The sequence below is a fragment of the Lutra lutra genome, chromosome 3 (assembly GCF_902655055.1).
Source record: "Lutra lutra chromosome 3, mLutLut1.2, whole genome shotgun sequence".
Classification (NCBI taxonomy): Eukaryota; Metazoa; Chordata; class Mammalia; order Carnivora; family Mustelidae; genus Lutra; species Lutra lutra.
The window spans coordinates 47,649,773-47,670,189 of NC_062280.1; the positions used below are offsets into that span (position 1 = coordinate 47,649,773).

A 20,417-nucleotide genomic window follows, 5' to 3' on the forward strand; every position below is an offset into this window, starting at 1 on the left:
TTCAGTCTGGGAGCCAAATGGCAGCCCTGACCCTCAGCACTCCTGGAAAGAGACCTCTCTGGCATGAACATCACAGCCCCTCTGGTGACAAGTTAGGTATCAAACCCTGAGAAGAAAGAACACATTTCTCAGTATGTCACACAGAGCAAGGGATGGCTCAGAAGAACAGGGAGAATTATGGCGTAGGAAGAGGTTCCGAAAGCAGCCTGTGCCTTGCTGGAGCTTTATGGAGCCCTCAGCTGACAGAGGAGGAAGAGGGAAGCACACCGCTGCTAGGCTGGAGTTCCGCCTGGTGCAGAATAACGTGTCTGAAAGTTTGAGCCCAGGACTTCCCGTCCCGTTGTGAGGCGGGTGCTGTGCTGCTGGGCGCGAGTGTCCTGGTCCCTGGCCTGCTGGGCACTGTGCGTGCACCTTGCTGTGAATTTGAGGCTGTCTCAAAACAAAACAAAAAAAAAGCAGCTCATTTAAGGTAATTGGGCCTAACTATGATTCTTGAAACATGAATAGCCTCAAGATTCATGTAATTAGAAAGACATTGTTCCTCAAGAATTTGAGGCTCTGAGGGAAAAAATGATTTAAAACACATTGTCCTGAAACAAATAAAATGAGAAAAATAAGATAACATACTCCTGGTCACAACAGTCTTGAGACTGCAGGCGGATAAAGCGTGGCTTAAGACACAGCAAACTGCCCAGGCTAGACTGGTGGTTCAGCATAGGCCTCCTTGGGGTCACTCACTCATCTTTATTCTTCAAAACTCAGGAAGAAACTTGTTTACCTGCCTTCCTATTTGCCTTTAATAGCTTAAGATATGTGGAAAAGTAAAATACAAGATCCTGTTTATTTGAGGGATATATTCTTTTACTACAGATTTAGGATAATTTTTTTTCTACTTTTAATTCATGCATTTGCATGTACAAATGCTTGTATTTTTCTTTATTTGAAAGTAAGAATCGTTGTCTGTTACTGTCTCATTTCAGCGGAAATAGGAGATTATGATGAAACCCTGGACAGAGAGCACCTCAAAGCCAATGAGTACCTGCCCAGTCAGGAGCATTCTCTTGAGAAGATTCTGGAATTCCACCGGAAGCACACGTGAGTCCATCAGAGCTGACTGCTGGCCCCCTGTCACCACATTGCAGGACAAACTAGTGTTTTTACATAACAGAAGCCACCACTGAGGCTTCTGCAAGCCTGACCAGAGTCACTTCTGCTGCCTGGGGGCCACTGCTGGGGGGAGGCTAGAATGGAGTCCACACCCTGACAAGAGTGACCAGAGGGCAGGGCATCAGGGGCAACTGCATGTGAGCATTCTTACAGAGTGTTGTGTGAGACGTGTGTGGTAAGCCTGTCGAGCGTCTGTGGGCCCTCCTACGAGGTGGGGTAGGGCTGGCAGATGCGGGCATCACAGGGCCGCCCTGTGAGTGACTTCATTTAGGTTTCTCGACGCTGGTGTGCTTTTTGAGAGTAAAGAGGTGCAGGTAGGGGCCATGAGAAGGGAGGGCCAGGGCCAAGGGCCTGGGGGAGGTGGTTGTCATCTTGAACCCACCAAAGGGAAAGTGGACAGGAGAGGGGCCAATGGCTTGGTCTTGCCCTTGAGAAGAGGCCTGTTGATGTGCGGATTTATTTTGGTCAGATAAGCCTTGTGGGGAAAGCTCCACGGGGATCCCTCTCAGCTTTTCATCAAAGGTTTGGGTGCCAGCTGTCTATCAGTCCCTACTGTCTACACCGGGGGAGGGGGTAGCTTGAACAGCAGACCAAGATCCTCACCCTGGAGGACTTTGTATTACCCCCCAAGACTGCATGCTTCTTTTGCATTTTGCCACTCACAGTTCTTAGGGAGTGAGTGCCTTTTGTGTGCCCGCCATTGGGGCAGCCTTGGGCTGCGCGGGTGTATGTATGTTAGGGAATGTGAGCTACAGAACAGAGAGCCTCCTTCACTGTGAGGAGAAGGGTGAGTGGCTGGGCTGCTGGGGCAGGCAGGCATCTTTGAGGAATTAGCCACATTGGGTTGCTGAGGGGCATTCAGGCAGAGGCAGCAGCTTGGAAGGGCAGGAGGAGGCTCTCGGACCCAGCCTGCCACCCACTGTTCCACCTGAAGTTCTGCTTTAAGCAGTGGGGCGAGTAACAGTGCCTGCTGCTGACAGGAGGCTATGTGTGACCCTCCTCTCGTGGCAAGACTGAGTGTAGGCACAGGCCTGATCTTGGATGTCACAGTTTGGGGCATCTCTTAGTGTCAAAGTTCAGCACACCCGGGCAGAGAAGCAAGGGGCCATCTCCCAGTGCCAGTCTGAGTCCCATGCCCGTCCCAGAGGAGATGATGACCCATTCAGGATTTATTCCTAGAGTGGGGGTGGGGCGCTGCACTGGCGCCAGCAGGGAGATGGGTCCGGGTTGTAGGCAGAGTGTTGTCAGCATGTGAGCAGACAGGCTGCGCAGGTCACCTAGGAGGGGGAGGGGAGAGGCAGATGGAGAAGTGAACAGAACCTAGGACAGACCCTAAAACCTGGCCATGGGAGGGTGAGTGAGGAAGGGGCACCACCAGAGGCCCTGAGAATGGGCAGCGAGTGAGTCAGGGAGAGAGCCTCGGACACCAAGGGGCAGCGTGTCAGGAAAGGGCACAGCCCCTCAAGCAGGGTCTCAGCACCAGGCCCAGCGAGTGTGGATGCAAGTGTGCCTGTGTGTCAGGCTCCTTGCTGAGCTTCTCCCTCTGCGTGCTATCCTCCCTGCTTGTGTGCTCGCTCTCCCACTCTGATTGATAAATGTATATATTTACATATATACTTGTGAAAGCCAGTTAAGAAATTGGGTGATGTGTTTCATTAGAGGACTAAAACTGGGCTCTTTCCATGGGAGGAAAGAGCATGGGAGCTCTGCTGTCACTCTCTGGGCTCTCATGATTCTTTTTATTCCCCAGCTAGATTTTTTTTTAAGGGATGAACAATTTCTTTCTTTCTTTTTTTTTTTTTAAGATTTGTTTATTTACTTACTTACCTACTTACTTACTTGTCAGAGAGCTTGAAGAGAAAGAGGCACAAGTAGGAAGAGCAGCAGGCAGAGGGAGAAGCAGGCTCCCCACTGGGCAGGGAGCCCAATGTGGGGCTTGATCCCGGGACCCTGAGATCATGACCTGAGCTGAAGGCAGAGGCTTAACCGACTGAGCCACCCAGGCACCCCAAGATTTTAATTTTTAAGTGATCTCTGCAAGCCCCCAGATCAAGTCACATGCTCACATTGACGGAGCCAAGCAGGGGCCCTCTCATGGTTCTGATGTGTTGACTTAATCTTCCAGTCATCAGATACTTGTACTTCTTTTCCTTAAATCATTTTTTGTGGTGGGTTCTTAAATATAATGTGGTACCTTCATTTTAACCAAGATAAACAAAATTTTTAAGATTTTATCTATTTATTTGTTAGAGAATGAGCACAAGGTGGGGGGAAGTGGCAGAGGGAGAAGCAGACTCTCCACTGAGCCAGGAGCGATACGGGGCTCAATCCCAGGCCCCAGGGTCATGACCTGAGCTGAAGGCAGACGCTTGACTGCCTGAGTTACCCATGCGTTCCCTGACCAAGATAAATTTCTTACCTAGTATATAACATCTTCCTTGGCCTACCGAAAACACACTTCAGTAATCACTGAATAAGATATTGAAGGAATTTTTTTTTTTTAAATCACAGTTCTTTTGGATCTTTGAGAGTGAAGTAAAAGGTTTGGAAGCTGGTGTCTTAGTCCTTCGGGGCTGCTGTAACTGAGCGCCCCAGGCTGGGCGGCTTGTAGCCCACAGACCTTGATTTCTCACAGTTCTGGAGGCTAGAAGTCCAACATGGAGGCCCCGGTGGATTCGGTGGTGCTGAGGACCTGCTTCCTGTTTCATAAAAGGCATTTCTTGCTCTGTCCTCACAGGGTGGAAGGGGCTGGGCACTCCCTGGAGCCTCTGTTTTGAGGCCACTAATATTCAGGAGTCCTCTACACGGGCCCCTCCCAAAGACCCCTCTCCAAATACTCTCATATTGGGGGTTTGCCTGCAGCCTAGGATTTGGAGGACACAGACATTGATTCACCCTATAACATTCCACCCCCCCACAATTCATGTTCATGCACAATATATTCATTCCATCCTAATAGCCTGAACGTCCCCACTGCTCCTGTACCAACTCCAAAACTCTCCCAGGCCCACAGCCTCTCCTGAATCTCATCTTGATGAGGATTGGCTGGGACTCCAGCTAGGGTTCTGCCTGAGGCCAAGTCTCCTCCAGCTGTGGACCTGTGAAAACAGAATACTATGCTGGGGACAGCATGGGATTGGCACTCCCCTCCAAAGGGAGAAATTGGAACAAAGGGAAGGGTAACAGGTCTCAGGCAAGCCCAACAGCTAGCAGGGCAAATGACGTTAGACCTTAAGGCTCAGGAATAATCCTCTTTGGCTCAATGCTCTGCCCTCCAGGCAGCCCTGGCCTTGGAGACCTGGTGGAGGCTGTGGGGCCCTCAATCCCCCCGTCTTCGCCACCGGCCTGTGATGGGAGGGGCAGCCTTGACCTGAATTGCCTTTGGGGTCCTTCTCCCACTGTCCTGACTTCTCTCCATACTGATCTCCTCAGCTATTTAGCTACACCCTTAGTGTCCTCATTTTCTGCAGTATGCATAGGCGAATATTTTCCTGGTCTCAAAGTTCTGTTTCCTCTCTGTTCCCCACTTCCATCTCTCAGGCACTTCCCTCTTGTGCTTTCCTGGCAGCAGTCAGAGCAGCCCAGCCGCACCTTCCCAACTTGGCCTAGAGATCTCTTCAGCTAAACTTCCAGTTCCATTGCTGGCCAGTTCTGCCCTCCACAGAACACTAGGATATAAATATAATTCAGCCAAATTTTGTGCCACTTGATAAAAAAGGATCATCTTCTCTTCTGTTTCTAATACTGTGTACTCCTCACTTCCTTCTGAGACCTTGCCAGAATAGCCTTTCCCGTCCTCATATCTACCCAATTCTGTTCACAAAGGCTTAGAGCTTCTCTGAGAAGGCTTTCTCTGCTCTCTTTTCCTTCTGAGTCCTCACCAGACTCTCCCTTAGCCTCCCTGATTCTAGCTTCACCTCAGAACTCCCCCAGCCTCTACCTGGCACCCCGCTCCAAAGCTGTGGCAGTGGTCACTAGAAGCATTAGGGATGAGCAAATCTTGGGGTGCCTGGCTGGCTCAGTCAGTAGAGCATACAGCTCTTAATCTCAGGGTCGTAAATTCAAGCCCCACATAGGGCATGGAGCCTACTAAAAATTAAAAAAAATTAGAAAGTAATAAGCAGATCTTCCCCATTAGGACACCTTAGAAAACAGTTGTCACACACACAGTGTTTCTTAGTGATGATTTATTAAATGTAAGCTGATAGGGTGTCCATAACAAACTCAAAGAATGGAAATTTTAGCCCAAGAATAGAAACCGTGGGAATAGCATAACCCAGACAGTCATGTTGTTCCTTAAAGATCCAGAAACTCAGGGGCCTCTGGGTAGTGCATTCGGTTAAGCTTTGGACTCTTGGTACTGGCTCAGATCCTGATTCAGGGTCTTGAGATCAAACACTGCCATTCCCCCATCCCCCTCAGTGCTTGCTCAGCAGGGAGTCTGCTTAAGATTCTCTCTCCTTCTCCTTCTCCCTGCTGTGCTCTTTCTCTCTCTCAAATAAAAAAAATCTTGAAAAAAAAAAATCCCAAAGCTCAGACATTTGGAAGTAAGAGGAAGGGTTGTTGATGGAGAGCCCCACATGTAGGACATAGGCCTTGAGTGGGGGTCCTCTGAGTAGGACCCTCTCCCCTTGGCCCAGCTGTGCTTTGTCTGAACAGCCCCCTTCTGGAGCCTGGTCCATGTGACACGGGTCATGGGCTCTTCCCTGGAAGCATGACTGGACTGGGAACTTGAGAAACATTTCTATTCAATGTCATAATTTTATCCTTATAAAAGCATATTCTAATGGTTAGAATTGTACATTATGAAAATGTTTTGGAAAAGTATTGAAATGGGTTGAATGAGATACTGATGTTATCTTTGGTGTTTCCTGCATTTAGTAGTTGTCTCTGTGTATAATGTTTGCATGGGACTGTGTCAGTATTTAGGGCAAAGTATAATGCTGAGCATCTAGTAGATACAAAAACCATGCTGCCCGTCAGGAAATGGAGTACAGGCTAAAAGGAAACAGACAATTTCTTTTGTCTGTGTGTGTGGTATGCTGCATTTCCGTGGGTCAATAAACTTAAAGGGACCAGTCTGCTCTGAAACAAAGCCTCCAGCCTTGGTTTGTTTTATTGTGTTTTGTCTTCCTAATCAATTCTGTTATATGTTTTGGCTTTTTGAGAAATGAAGTTGCTTCAGTGCTGTGACCGTGCCATCCTTTATTACTCTAGGGGCCAGACGCCTGCTGAGTCGGATTTCCAGGTGCTTGAAATTGCCCGGAAGTTGGAAATGTATGGCATCAGATTTCACATGGCTTCTGACAGGGAGGGGGCCAGAATTAACCTGGCTGTTTCCCACATGGGTGTCCTCGTGTTCCAGGTAGGGAGGGTGGGGATGCACTCTGACTCGATGGGGTGTGAACATGTGCTGGTAAAATTTTGTTCTGATGTGTACGATCTTGGACGTGGAGGAGGAGCCTTGCATATCTTCTGATCCCACCTCTCACTCCGTGGAGCAGATGTTTCCTTGTCTCTCTCTCCTCACTGTCACAGAGCCCTCTGGCCCCTGGGGCACCCCGTCACATGCCACCTCTGATGTTGACCTGAAGGTCATCCCCATAGAATCTTCTGTGGAAACACTGGCTCCTCTGTGCAGAGCCATCTCCAGGCCTCAGGCGTGGACCTGCGCAGGTCTGGACGTGATGGACTGGGGGGTGTCTGCAGTCGTCATTTCAGGACATAAAGCTAGAGCAGAGCGGAAACAGTCAGAGGCTGTGGTGCGTGATAACCATCAGTACAATCGTGAACCTTTGTGTTGGTGGTGTATGCAGAGGCAGACGGTTCCATAAAGGGCCACTGAGCTCTGCCCGCAGTGAAGCACGTGTATGCTGGGGTTTGTGGTGGGGAAGCGTCTGCGAGTGACTGCTATAGCACAGGCCCTCCATGGCCTGGAGATGCTGGAAGGGCTGCCCACGTCCTCTGCCCCAGGCCCCAAGGCCCACTTGCTGCTGCGATCTGCCCTCTAGGGAGCCCTCTGGTCCAGCCAGAGCTATGGGCCTCCAGTTGCACGTGGACATCCTGCCAAGGCCTGCTCAGCCCTGACCGCCATGGGGGGTACATCCTGGGAATCCAGGGCCTGCGTTAGCCGCTCCTTCCCCTGTGGGCTTTTTTTTTTTTTTTTTTTTAATATTTTATTTAACACACAGAGATCACAGGTAGGCAGAGAAGCAGGCAGAGAGAGAGGAAGGGAAGCAGGCTCCCTGCCGAGCAGAGAGCCCAACTCGGGGCTCGATCCCAGGACCCTGAGATCATGACCTGAGCCAAAGGCAGAGACTTTAACCCACTGAGCCACCCAGGCGCGCCCCCCACCGTGGGCTCTTTTTAACCTATGGTCATCTAGGACGGCTCAGCTGATCCAGGCCCCCATAGTCAAGCCACACTTGTTCTCTTTTTCTTTTCCTTTCATTTTTAACCTAATCATCAAGTTTTCAATTTCCTATTAGGGAAAAAAAAAATCTTACTTTGTCAACAGAATGTTAATTGTGTTCTATCATATACTGAGTGATTGGTGGAGACGGTACCAGGCTCACTGTGTGAGGTGATGGACCCAGGGCCTCCCACAGCTGCTGGCTCACATGACAATTTCTGTATCATGCAGACATGAAAGTCACACGTCCATCCCAATCGAGTTCAGGTGATTTTTCCAGAAAAGGATAATTTGTAACTGGAAGAAGTTAAAAGCAGGGATCAGAGACTTCATATTAAACACGTTAGATGCTATTCATTATTATTCCCTCAAACCCCCACCAGAATGACAATGAAGGAGTTGGGTTTTTTGGGTTTTTTTGTTTTGTTTTGTTTTGTTTTGTTTAAAGATTTTTTTATTTATTCATTTGACAGATAGAGATCACAAGTAGGTAGAGAGACAGGCAGAGAGGGAGGAGGAAACAGGCTCCCCGCTGAGCAGAGATCCCGACGAGGGGCTCGATCCCAGGACCCCGGGATCATGACCCGAGTCGAAGGCAGAGGCTTTAACCCACTGAGCCACCCAGGCGCCCCGGGTTTTTTGTTTTGTTTTAAATTTAAACTAGTAAGAACAAAGGCTGGAAAAGGAAATCAAATGCCAGCGATGTTTTAGAAGTTGGGAAATGGGCAGATGAGTGGGAGCAGTGCAGAGTAGTGGGAAGGGAGTGGGAGGTCAGACTCCTGTGTCCGCAGGAGTTTAGGGGGTACCTTGGTGGGCCCCGGGCAGGCTGGGGCTGGTAACAGCCTGGTTGCATCTGTGGGAGGAGCAAGTACAGCCGCAGCCCCTCCCTGTACTGGGAGAGGGCAAGGGCCTCCCTCTCCGGGGTCTGGCTTAGAAGGCAGAGGACAATACGAGGTGAGCCTCCAAGTGGATGTTTAAGGGAAAGCCTGTACTCCTTGTTGCCACAGGCCTCCCCGTCTCTGCTCCCCTGGAATGGTGGACAGGCTGACATCTCAGAGACAGGAGACTGATGTCCAGAAAGTCCACATGGCCTTCTGGGAGCCCTGCAGGTGTTGACACAGGGGCATCCCGTGGTAACAGGCCTGGCTCCCTACCCCTGCCTCCCCCCAACAAAGAGCCTCCAGCCAGCATTTCAGAGCCTTCTGTTTTAAAGACTTTCATTCGGGAATAACTTCCGAACTTACAGAAAAGCTATAAGAATTAGAACAACACAGCGAGCCCTCATGTACCCTGACCCTGGATTTCACCCACAGCAGCATTTTACACATTCGCTTTGTGGTTTGCGTTTCCCCCGGCACGCTTCCTCACCCCCACTCCGTGTACATGCACAGCCACGCATGAACATGCGCGCACATGTAACTCTTCAGAAGCATTTGAGAATGGGCTGCAGACTCCTGAACCCTTGACCACTGAAGGCATATGTTTGTAATCCTGGAACACTGCCTGACCATTGTCACTGAGGCAGCTGATGTGCTGGTTGTTCTCCGGGCTTGTCAGCCAGCCAGTTGATGTCCTCACGGTGCTTATCCCTACAGGACAGGGCCCAGACATGGCATTTAGCTGTTGCATCTGCTGTGTCCTTGAAGCTAGAGCATTTCTTTTCTTCATCTTTCAGGACATTGACAGTGTTGAGCACGGTCCTTTTTATTTTTAGTAGGACATTCTCCATTTTTGGTTTGTCATTTGTTTTCCTGGGATGAGGTTCAGGGGACATATTCCCACTACCCAGGTGGTCATGTTCTTGACAGAAAGTCGCAACTGAGACACCGTCCCGCCTCACTGGTGGTGTGAATCTTGATCTCTGCTTTCTAGTTCTTAATTACTAGTCTTGATTACTTGTTATTAACTTTAGTTAATAGTTACTGGTTATTGTAGTTACTAGTTTTTCTCTTTAAACCAGTAAGCAGTCCATGGAGAGACACCCTTAAGACCATGCAGTTACTCTGTCCCTCTCCAGATGGACCCTAGATTTCGCTGGTGACCAGACGGTCACAGACTCTTACAGTCCTGGGGTCTCACTTTTAAACTCAGGCAGATAACCAAGGATCACCAGAAATTTAAGGAAATCCTCTCTCTTGAAGAACAGATACCAGATTAGTGTTGAGAAGAAACAGAGCCTGTGCCAGGAACGGGATGAGAACCCCTGTAGAATCCTCAGCAAGCACGCCATCTTCTATCTGTCTCATGGGCAAGATGCAGAAAAGTCGCTTTACACTGTGTCATGTTCATGAGGAGTAGGACTCAGATATGAAAGATTTTTATCTTGTAATTTTATATTTTTATATTTTAGCCTTATTTGTAATAGTAAAATATTGATAACTGATCATCAGGAGGCTGGTTCATCCATATTATGGACTATCAGGCAACTGCACAAAGAACATGTCGTGATACATGGGACATTGAGATACACTGTTGTGTGGAGCAAAGATGAAAGTGTGTATGGTTTGCTACTGCTTGTGAGGAGGAGTGGGAGAATGACACACTCTCTACACCATACAAAGTAAACAGGTGGCATTAATAGCCGCTGGGAAGGGAAGGCAGCTGCAGGCTTTGGGAGCAAGTGATAAGGGGCTTCTCCCTGCAGACTCGTACATCCTTGCTGATGTATTACTGCCTTATGTTTCCTGGGAAGCCTCACAGAAGAGAAAATTGCCTCTGAAACACAAGCAGTCTGTAGTCACAGGGACACACGGAGAGCAGGAGTGCATGCAGATCTAGAAATGCGGTAGCAGAAAGGACCGTACTGCAGAGTGTGAGGCTTTCTGGAACCGAAGTTGAGGAAATCTCCACAGAGCATATAGAGGATTCATGATGCAGGAGGCAAGTGACAATTCAGAGAATAGCACAAAAGGCCCAGCATTCCAGCACCCAGGAGACCTAGAGGCCACAGCCCAGAGCAGCAGAGAAAACTGTTACAGAAATCACGTGAGAAATGTGTCCAGAGCATAAGGCACCAGTGTCCATATTGGGAGTGCCTACACGTTCCTGCTATGGCCAATGAGTGAAGATCACCCACAGGGCACACCAGCATGAAGTGTCAGAACGCAGGGGAGACCGGAGAGCTCCCAGAAGGAGAAGGAAGGAACGGTGGGGGTAGCACTGGAGGCTATACGACAATAGGGCAGGCAGTGGTGCGGAACATGAAAGAAAATAATTTCCCACCCAAGATCCTCTGCCCCGTCCAATGTGACTTCTGTGCAGAGGAAATAAAAACATTTTCCAGATACACAGTTTTTCTAAGGTTTGACTGCTGAGCACTTTTTAAAGCACGTGACAGAGGAGAGAACAGACCGGGAATGGCAGCGGATGGGCTGCACATCGGAAGCTGCCCAGGGAGCACCCATTAGCATGCGTGCAGCATGGAGAGAATTGTTTCCTGGATCAGACCACACTGAAGAGTTTTAAACTCTGCAGGGATGAAGCCCCTGGGTGGCACGGTCAGTTGAGCATCCGACTCTTGATTTCAGCTCAGGTCCTGATCTCAAGAGTTGTGAGCTCGGGCACCACGTCAGGCTCTGCTCAGTGCAGAGCTTGCTTGGGGCTCTCTCTCTCCATCTCCCTCTGCCCCTCCCATTTGTGCTCTCTCGCTCGCTCTAAAAAATAATTTTAAAAAAAATTCTGCAGGGAGAGTTTGAGCTGAATTAGAAAACTGAGTAAATGAAAAGAGGCACTTAGTATCTCAGGGAGAATTTAAAGTAAAGGAGCAAAATAGAGTTACGATTCACCATGGCTCAGCCTGTGAGAAGTACTCTCATGATCAGTAAATAAAAACCAAATTTAAAATTTGGCCACCGCAGAGTGGGTATGGAGGGCTCAGGGGGCCAGGTCTCCAGCAGGAGGGCCCTGAATGGCTGGGTCTTGTCTCAAGCCTTCCTAGACATTTATAATTGTGCCATGGATTATTGGATAACAATTAAAATGAAAGCAGTAGCTCTGAGTGTTTATAGTCAGCTGCTCAGTTTTAAAAGTTGAAACTTTTAAAGTTGAACACTCTAGTTGTGATCGGGTTTTGTTTCTTCTTTGGACTTCTGATAGTGGTTAAAACTCTGGAATATCACTTTTTTTTTTTTTTTTTTGACCAAAAGTAAGTGGAAAGGTAAGCAGGCAAGCAGCACCCGTGTGTGAGACCTCTCTCACCTGGTCTGTGTCTGTGGGTGGCACACCGTCTCTGCCTTGCCTACAGCCCCTGCCCAGGCACATAAACCATGTCTGGGGTTAAAAACGGTGGGGGCTGGTGAGGAGTAAGGGCGCAGGAGGGAGGCTTCTGTTTTCTTTTGTTGATGTTCTATATTTGGGTTATTTTTATTTTGTTTGCTTGCATTTTTTGAGAACATAGTTGAAAATGTGAGCAGAAATTAGAGTAATTAGTGTTTGGGCGTATTTAAAAGTACGGGATGCTTCTGTTCTCATGGAGACCCGAACATTTCTATCGGGACTTTCAGGACACCTCTTTTTTTTTTTTTTTTTTTTTTTAAGATTTTATTTATTTATTTATTTGACAGAGAGATAGAGATCACAAGTAGGCAGAGAGGTGGCAGAGAGGGGGAAGCAGGCTCCCCGCCGAGCAGCAAGCCCGATGCGGGGCTCCATGCCAGGACCCTGAGACCATGACCCAAGCCGAAGGCAGAGGCTTAACCCACTAAGCCACCCAGGTGCCCCTTCAGGACACCTCTTAACTTAGGAATTGTTTTCATGGAGATGTAAATTACTGACGATAAAGTTTACCACTTTCCAATATACATTCATGTCTTCTTAGTGTGTTTACAGAATTGTGCAGCCATCACCAAGTGTAATCCAGAGTGATTTTAATCACCCACTCTGCACACCCTCACCGCCACTGAGCTGTGCCCTGTCTCAGGCTCTTCTCCTCCCAGGCTCTGCACCTAAACCAGGTCATCACGCCTGGTTTCTTCCCTTGTTTTCAGAACAGGTCCATGTGGTGGCATCCCCCTTTAAGGTTGAAGTTTTTGGAGTTTCTGAAGGAAGACTTAATTTCCTATCTTGCTGTCCCCATCTCAAGTTTGCAGAGAAGAGTAAATGATCATGATGGTCAAGAGTAGAGGGGAGAATACCAGGAAGGTATCTCAGAACATTGAATTTTTATTCTGAAACAATGCAAAGCTTACAGAAAAGTTACAGGAACAGTACAAAGAACTTACTCACCTGAGACGTCCATCCAGATTTCACCAGTTGCCTAATCTTATTTGTTGCAAGAGATCCAATCTAAGGTCAAGCACTGCGCCCTGTCTGGAACATTCTTCCTTCTTTCCCTGATTCTTATGATTACAGGCCAGTCATTCTGTGGAATTACTACAATATAGGCTTGTTGGATACTTGCTGATGATCAGACCCTAGTCTAGCTTCTCGGTTAAATCATTAAAATGACCATGTTCCTGGTATGGCTGCAAGGTGGCCCATGGTGCCATCTGTCCCATTGCTGGCGGTGTCAACATTGAACACTTGGTCAGATGGCATTTGACAAGCTGGTCTACTACAAAGTTACTTTTTGTCCTTCGTAACTAATAAGCCTTTTGTGGAAAGAGAGTTTGAGGCCATGTAGATGTCTCTAACCTCACCCACTCACCTGGTTGGATTACTCTGATGGCTGCCAAGTGGTGACTCATTTACTGCCATTTTTTGTGCTCCTGGAAGGGTTTTTGTCTGCATTTACTTCGTATCACTGTGGACTCATGGATTTGTATTATACTCACATCACAATTTGAATTATAACAGTTCGGGTTATACTCTGACACTTGATAATCTGCTGCTGTCACTATCCATTTTGATCTGTGACTTGTCCCACACTGATCCTTGGACATCCTCCAAGCAGGCACTTGTATCCGGTGGGCCTGCCCCATCCCATTGAGCACTTGTGTACTTTCTTAGACAACAGATATTCCAGGGTCAATTGGAGCTTTGCCCACTACACCCTGAAGACCCCAGAGCCCTGGCCTTTCCAGTGGAGTATCATATCTAGAACCCAAGACCCACAGCACTCGGTGTGCCCGTCGCTGCTCTGAGTGTCAGGAGCTCATGCCACCAGCTCCCTCTCCAGGGCAGCAGCCCCCAGCATCCTCTCTCCTGCAGCAAGAGTCCTGGCTCTGCTCCCACCCCGGCCCTTCCACCACCATCACTCCTCATAACCACCCTCTTTGCAGGGGTGGGCTTCAAGGAGTGTTCAGTATTGGCATTGATAAAAGATAATTTGTAAGAAAGCCTTATCAAAGGCTTTACTCTTCTTTTACTCTTCTAAAACGAGTAAATTCTTATATTTAGTATTGACGTTTTAATTCGCAGTCATTCCAGATACAAAATGTCGAGTACATTGCTGTGCTATCTGGCAAGGTTGTGATTTAAACATTCTCTATTTCATGAAAAGATGTGTATGTGTGTCTGTGTGGATTACAAATGTGTCTGAGTGTCCATCTCTTGAATTTTAGGGCACCACCAAAATTAACACTTTCAACTGGTCCAGGGTCCGAAAACTCAGCTTTAAGAGGAAAAGATTTCTCATCAAACTGCACCCAGAGGTCCGTGTAAGTATGATTTTAAGCACTTTCTGAATTACAAGAGAATTTATTCTCCTGGAACGTTGACTTGTTAATTATTTTATGAATCACTTCCGTATCATGCACACAAGAATTTAGGGAGGGGATTTAGAATTGGGGTGTGGAAGGGCTTTGGGTAATCTGCTCAGGTGGTCTTCTAATGAGCGTGGGTCAGTGTCCCGAAGGGGCTGCTCACACCACTCATCACAGGGCCGGCTTTCAGAATCAGCAGGTCTAGGGTAAGAGAGAAAAGCTGCCAGGGGCTGCTGAGAACAGTCGGTTGGCTGCAGTGTCTTTGTTCTCCAGGTCAGGAGGCTGAGACATGAGGTATTTAACTGTGATCTGCAGTCTTACAGCAGATTAGCCTTAGAGCTTCTGTCCAGAGTAAGGGACGTTCCCAGGATCGTCATGGATCCAGAAATTGACCTTTTGCTAGCTCTAATGGAGAAGCCTTGATTTTCAGAAAATAAATACTCCTTCCTTTTTGAGACTATCAGTCATAAAATAATAATTACATGTGAATTTACTGAAATGTATAAAGTACTTGTCTATACAGTCTGATAGGAAAAATCCGATACTTGCAATTCGACAGTGTCCGTGGTGGTGTAGTCCCAGACACAGAGGAGGGTAGGGACTGAGAGTGGACTGGCCGTGCCACTGCAGGAGGCTGACAAGGCTATCTCTGCACAGATATGCTGGGAGTGCTGGGCCGAGGGGTCATCCCTCAGCTTCTGAAGGGCACTCAGTCCGCCAGGCTTTGGTCAAACAGCAGGTGCGCGTGTCACACACATATTTCCTTCCTGGAGAAGTATGAAAGAGCGGCCGGTTTCTTATTCAACTATCTGTTGTAGGAATGAAAGGGAAGTCTAAGGAGTACTAAAAACACGCACAAAATGCAGGTAGACGCTGCTTTTTCCTGTGAGTGCAAGAACTGCTTCCAGGGCTGTTCTTTTTTTTTTTTTTTTTAAGATTTTATTTATTTATTTGACAGAGATCATAAGTAGGCAGAGAGGCAGGCAGAGGGGTGGGTGGGGAAGCAGGCTCCCGGCTGAGCAGAGAGCACAATGCAGGGCTCGATCCCAGGACCCTGAGATCGTGACCGGGGCTGAAGGCAGGGGCTTAACCCACTGGGTGCCACCCAGGCCCCCCTCCAGGGAACAAGGGGGGTCGCTGCTACCACTCACTGAGGCTCAGAGTCAGGACGACACCTACCCTGGGCAGAGTGGCAGCTTGGATCCCCCAGCACTTAGGTTTCAAAGACTGAATCTAGGAGTCCAGGTAGGATGGTCCTTCTGGAAGGTTATTCGGTAATATGCCTCAAGGCTCAAAAATGTGCATTGTTGGGGCACCTGGCTGGCTCTGTTGGGGCATGCAACTCTTGATCCTAGGGTCATGAGTTCCAGCCCCATGTTGGGTGTAGAGATTACTTTAAATAAATAAATATATTTTTTTAATGTGCATTATTTTAAGCTCAGTATAACATTTCTAAGAATTTATCCTAAGAAATAACTATGAGAGATAACACAGTAGTTACTTCAAGATGATGTGTGTGGTGCCTAGGTGGCTCAGCTGTTAAGTGTCTGCCTTTAGCTCCGGTCACGATCCCAGGGTTCTGGGATTGAGTGCCGCATCAGGCTCTTTGCTCCGTGGGAAGCCTACTTCTCCTTCTCTGGCTCCCCCTGCTTGTGTTCCTTCTCTCACTGTCTCTCTCTCTCTCTCTCTCTCTCTCTCTCCCCCTCCCTGTCAAATAAATAAAATCTTTAAGAAAAAAAGACGTGTGTGAGCCTTTGAAACCATGTGTCCTGGACACCTGGAATGCCCCTGAGCCACATGGAAGAGCAACTGAGCAATGGCCCATGGATAGTTGCCTGACAGAGGGGGTGCCCTGGTTTGCTATGGGGGATGCGTCATGAGGGGCATGTGGAAGTGTTAGCAGTTGTGTCATTGTAGGTGACTGTGTTGTTCTGAACATTTCTGTAGTTGAACAAGCTAATACTGCTTTTTTTCTCTTAAATGTAAATGGCACCAGAAGTCTTTATAGATAATTTTTAGAAAACGATGTTTTCCTAATTTTTAACATTGGAATAAATAGCCTGTTATCTGAATGCTTCCTAAATGTTCTTGAATTAGTTAGTTTTGAGACTTCATGTTTTGTTTCTAGGGACCTTACCAGGACACGCTGGAGTTCTTATTGGGCAGTAGAGATGAATGCAAGAATTTCTGGAAGATCTGTGTGGAGTATCACACCTTCTTTAGACTCCTGGATCAACCTAAGGCCAAAGCTAAAGCCGTCTTCTTCAGCCGGGGCTCGTCCTTCAGATACAGGTGGGGCAGCAGCACGTACCCAGCCCCGGGAGGCCCTGGCGGCTGTGCAGGACTGAGACTGTCAAGAAACAAGGGCTGGGAAGTGTGTCAGAGAATTACATGCAGCTAGTAATGGCGGCAGAAGCATATCAAGTAAAACAATGGAAAAAATAGCTTCGATAGAAACTAGAAAATCACTTATACTTCCTGCAAAGTATAGCTTTAAAATGCATATGTGAACTTGGAGGGTCGGCAAGCGTTCCTTTGCCTCTATGAAGACTAATGCTATGAAATGCTATTGGTTCTTTTCCCTTTGTTCACAGTGGAAGAACACAGAAACAGCTGGTGGATTATGTCAGAGACAGTGGGGTGAAGAGAGTTCCATACGAAAGGTAAGCACCATGGTCTTTATGCTGTGAAGTACGTGCTTTTAAAATCAATATTTCACATATTTAACCTTTATTTGAACAGACATCCTCTTAAATATGTAAACACGTATTTTGAGACTTGAGTCAAATTATCTTATAAAGGGGCGCCTGGGTGGCTCAGTGGGTTAAGCCTCTGCCTTCAGCTCAGGTCATGATCCCAGGGTCCTGGGATCGAGCCCCGCATCGGGCTCTCTGCTCCACGAGCAGCCTGCTTCCCCCTCTCTCTCTGCCTGCCTCTCTGCCTACTTGTGATCTCTCTCTGTGTCAAATAAATAAATAAAATCTTTTTAAAAAAATTATAGAGATGGCTTCAGCAGAGTGCGTGATAAAGATAGCAGGTGTACACCTTGATACCTGTTGTGTGTGCAGCCTCAGGTCCTGCTGTTGAGGCTCTAATCTGCATAGTTCAGCTCAGATCGAAGGTTTTCATGCAGCATGTTAACTTTTGGGTCTAAAAATTCATCTTGTTTTTTTTTGCGTGTGGAATTTTTCTTCAGTGTGGGGGATAATTTTACCTCCTCTGCAACACCTGTCTTTTATTTGAGTTCTTACTTTCTGTCCTCTGCCTGTTTCTAACTAGATGCCTGTGGCGTGTTATCAGGCCTTAGCCCCCTTCTTCCCCAGGGCGCGGCTGCCCTCAGTCCTAGGAGAGGCTGACGTGGTGGCTCACACTTTGTTCTCTGTTTGCAGAAGACACAGCAAGACTCGGATGTCTATTCGTGCTCTGACTGCAGACTTGCCAAGGCAGGTTAGTCTTCCTGGTTGAAGCACACGTGACACTAGTCACCTGCACACCTTTGGGGAGTCCTGGCAGTGCTGTAACTGGAGTCTCAGAGTCAGTCCCGCTGCTTAACTGCAGATTCCCATCCTGGGGCTGTTGGCAGAGGTGCAGTCCTAAGTAAGAAAACTTTATGCATTGAGACGTGCATGATGGGGATTTTTGTGACGTTAGAAACCCGGAACACTCACAGCTGTGCTGGTCAACTCACCAGCAGAGCCCTGGGTGTGCCCATTTGCTGAGGAATGCTCTGGAACCACTAATGGTCTCATTTTAGGAGAACATGTGGTGCTAGGGACACACGAGAATGGGTTAGCAAGTGAAACTAGCAAGATACAAAGCAGCCTGTGTAATAAGGTCCTCATTCTGAGCTGAAGTGACAGATGCCCAGAGAAGATCGGCCAGAGCCATCAACCTCAGGGTCACGTGTCCTCTCTGAGTGACAGGGCTCTAGGTGATTTTATTTTCTCTTCGTACTTTCAGTTTTCTGCAGTGGGCTGACACTGATCTTTGTTTTCAGGAAAACAACTGAATGAACATTACCTTTATAAAAGTTTGAAACAATGTAAAATGCCAGCTTACAGAACTAGTTTACTTAATTAAACTGTATTCATGAGGTGAGATTTTTTGCTAACATGTTAAGGGTAAAAAGCAGGATACAAATTTATATCTGTGCTTGGCATGATTACAACTCTTAAACCAAGGGTGCATACACAGTTTCACGCAAATAATTCAGAGAAAAGCACTCGGCCCCATTGTCCAGAATGTGGCAGCAATGGAAAGAGCCGGCATGGCAGGACATGGGTGGTCCTGTGCTCCGCACCTCCCCCGCTAGATGCTTCCTGTTTTCAGGTTTGCATGTCCACTTCCATGCGTAAGCACACTTTCACAGAGACTCTCTCGCTGTGTGATACACTTACTGCCCCCTCAGATGGCTCCATAGTTTCATATTGATTTTTTATTTCTACACGTTTTTGTTTTAGTTTTTGTTGACAGTTGGTCATTCATATTCTACAGTATTTCCAGAAGCAACACTTGTACCTTACCTATCAAAGCTCATGTGTCCCAAACTTTTTACATTGGATCTTTTAAATAAAAACATTCTTTAGCTCTTCTAGGTATATTTCCTATTTACAAATTTTTTGCTTAATCAATTCAAATTAAAAGAATTTATTTTTGTTTTTTCAACAAAGTTCAACTTTTTGAATAGTCTAAAGGAGTATGCATGGGGGCACCTGGCTGACTGAGTCTGGAGAGCCATGCACCTCTTGACCTGGGGGTTGTGAGTTCAAGCCCCACGTTGAGCGAGGGAGCCTATTTACAAAATAAAATAGTATGAATGTATAGTATGAATATTGAAAAATTGCTTTTAAACTTTCAGTTCTGATACTGTCTTAAAAAACCACAAGAGAATGTTGATAGGGTTGAATGATGGGCGTCTGAGCAAGGAACCTGTGGCCTGAGAGCTGCTGTTTCATTTCTGGTCGGTCACCACTGCGGCTTCAGCCTCCTCGTTCGCTTGTGCCGCACCCTGCTCCTCTCACACAAGTTACTCAGGACTCTGGGGTGAGATTTTGATCTAAACACCCTCTTGATGATGCCATGTGTGTGCGTGTCATTTGGAGCTTCCTGGAGGCATGGCAGTATCTTGGGAGGGCTGACTCTCCCCCGCCTGTGAGCCTCTTCTCACTCATGCTGGGGGCTGCGCCAGCCCTGCCTGAATAGCTCTGGCCACTGGGCCACCAGCCTTCATTCCCATGGGAGCCCACCAACGTGCTTCTCTGCTCCCTGGCAGGGAGCTGCCAGCAGTGTGGCCGGATCTGGGTGTGTGTGTTGCCTGTGGGTGCTTTGCTTTAGAGTCCTGTTAGCTGAGTGATAATGGCTCACAGCCTCTAGCTGTCGTTTGCCCCCGGAAGTGAGGAGTGCCCAACATGTGCTCATGCAACTTCAGAGTGATGCAGAACACCCCGGAGATACGGGTACACATGGCTAGGTTTTCATGATGGGAATTTTCTTCACTATAGACATTTAATGACAGAAGAGAAAAAAATGAAACTATGAGGGATTTTAAACATGATTCTGGGTCCTTTTGAAAAACTGTGTTTACAAATCTTCAGTTCTAATGAGGAAAGTCTGGTCAGTTGGCCTTCTTAGCAGAGGCTGAGGTAGAAAAGTGTGGACCTACTAGCTTGGGTCCAGCTAGCTCTGCAACTTTCAAATGGTAATGTGTAATTTTATGTGTTCCTCTTTTTTTTCTTCACTTGTGACCTCCAGAGCATCTCATTCACCGAGGGCATGAGGACTTCTGCGTCCCCATCTTCAACAAATGCCTCCTTCTATTCAGTTCCTACCTCCCCTCTGGCCCCTCGAGGCCCACCCGATTTCAAAGACAGCAGCGGCTCCCTCACAGAGCCCCAGGCACCTGACGCCAAGAGGCCAGCTGCAGAGAGGAGCAGCGGAGCAGCAGCCGATGGCGACACCCGATGGGCCCAGTCCCCGGGGCCCCCTGCGCTGCAGCCTTGTCAAGGTGTTGGGTTGGGTCGAGTGGTCAGGAGTTGCAGCCCCAGCTCTCCCGTGGGGCAGAGTCACGACACCACCATAGACTTAGCTGCGAGGGTTGCTGGCAGGGAGTGCAGAGCTGCTGGTAAAAGTGATGGTGGGGGTGGCAGTGGCTCAATCGCGGGCTCCGCCCCCGCTCAGGGGGAGCATCCTCATGGCCA

General features: G+C 47.9%; 1 protein-coding gene across 3 annotated transcripts in view; it reads left to right on the top strand.

Moving 5' to 3' along the window:
* Window positions 1–20,417, top strand: part of FARP2 (FERM, ARH/RhoGEF and pleckstrin domain protein 2) — a 108,771-nt gene that overhangs the window by 53,509 nt on the left and 34,845 nt on the right. For all 3 annotated transcript variants that reach the window (XM_047721643.1, XM_047721645.1, XM_047721646.1), the window contains 7 exons: window positions 981–1,095; window positions 6,385–6,532; window positions 14,080–14,175; window positions 16,349–16,512; window positions 16,815–16,883; window positions 17,610–17,667; window positions 19,972–20,224. In XM_047721643.1, the coding sequence (XP_047577599.1) occupies window positions 981–1,095; window positions 6,385–6,532; window positions 14,080–14,175; window positions 16,349–16,512; window positions 16,815–16,883; window positions 17,610–17,667; window positions 19,972–20,224 (903 nt within the window). The remainder of the gene's footprint in view (window positions 1–980; window positions 1,096–6,384; window positions 6,533–14,079; window positions 14,176–16,348; window positions 16,513–16,814; window positions 16,884–17,609; window positions 17,668–19,971; window positions 20,225–20,417) is intronic.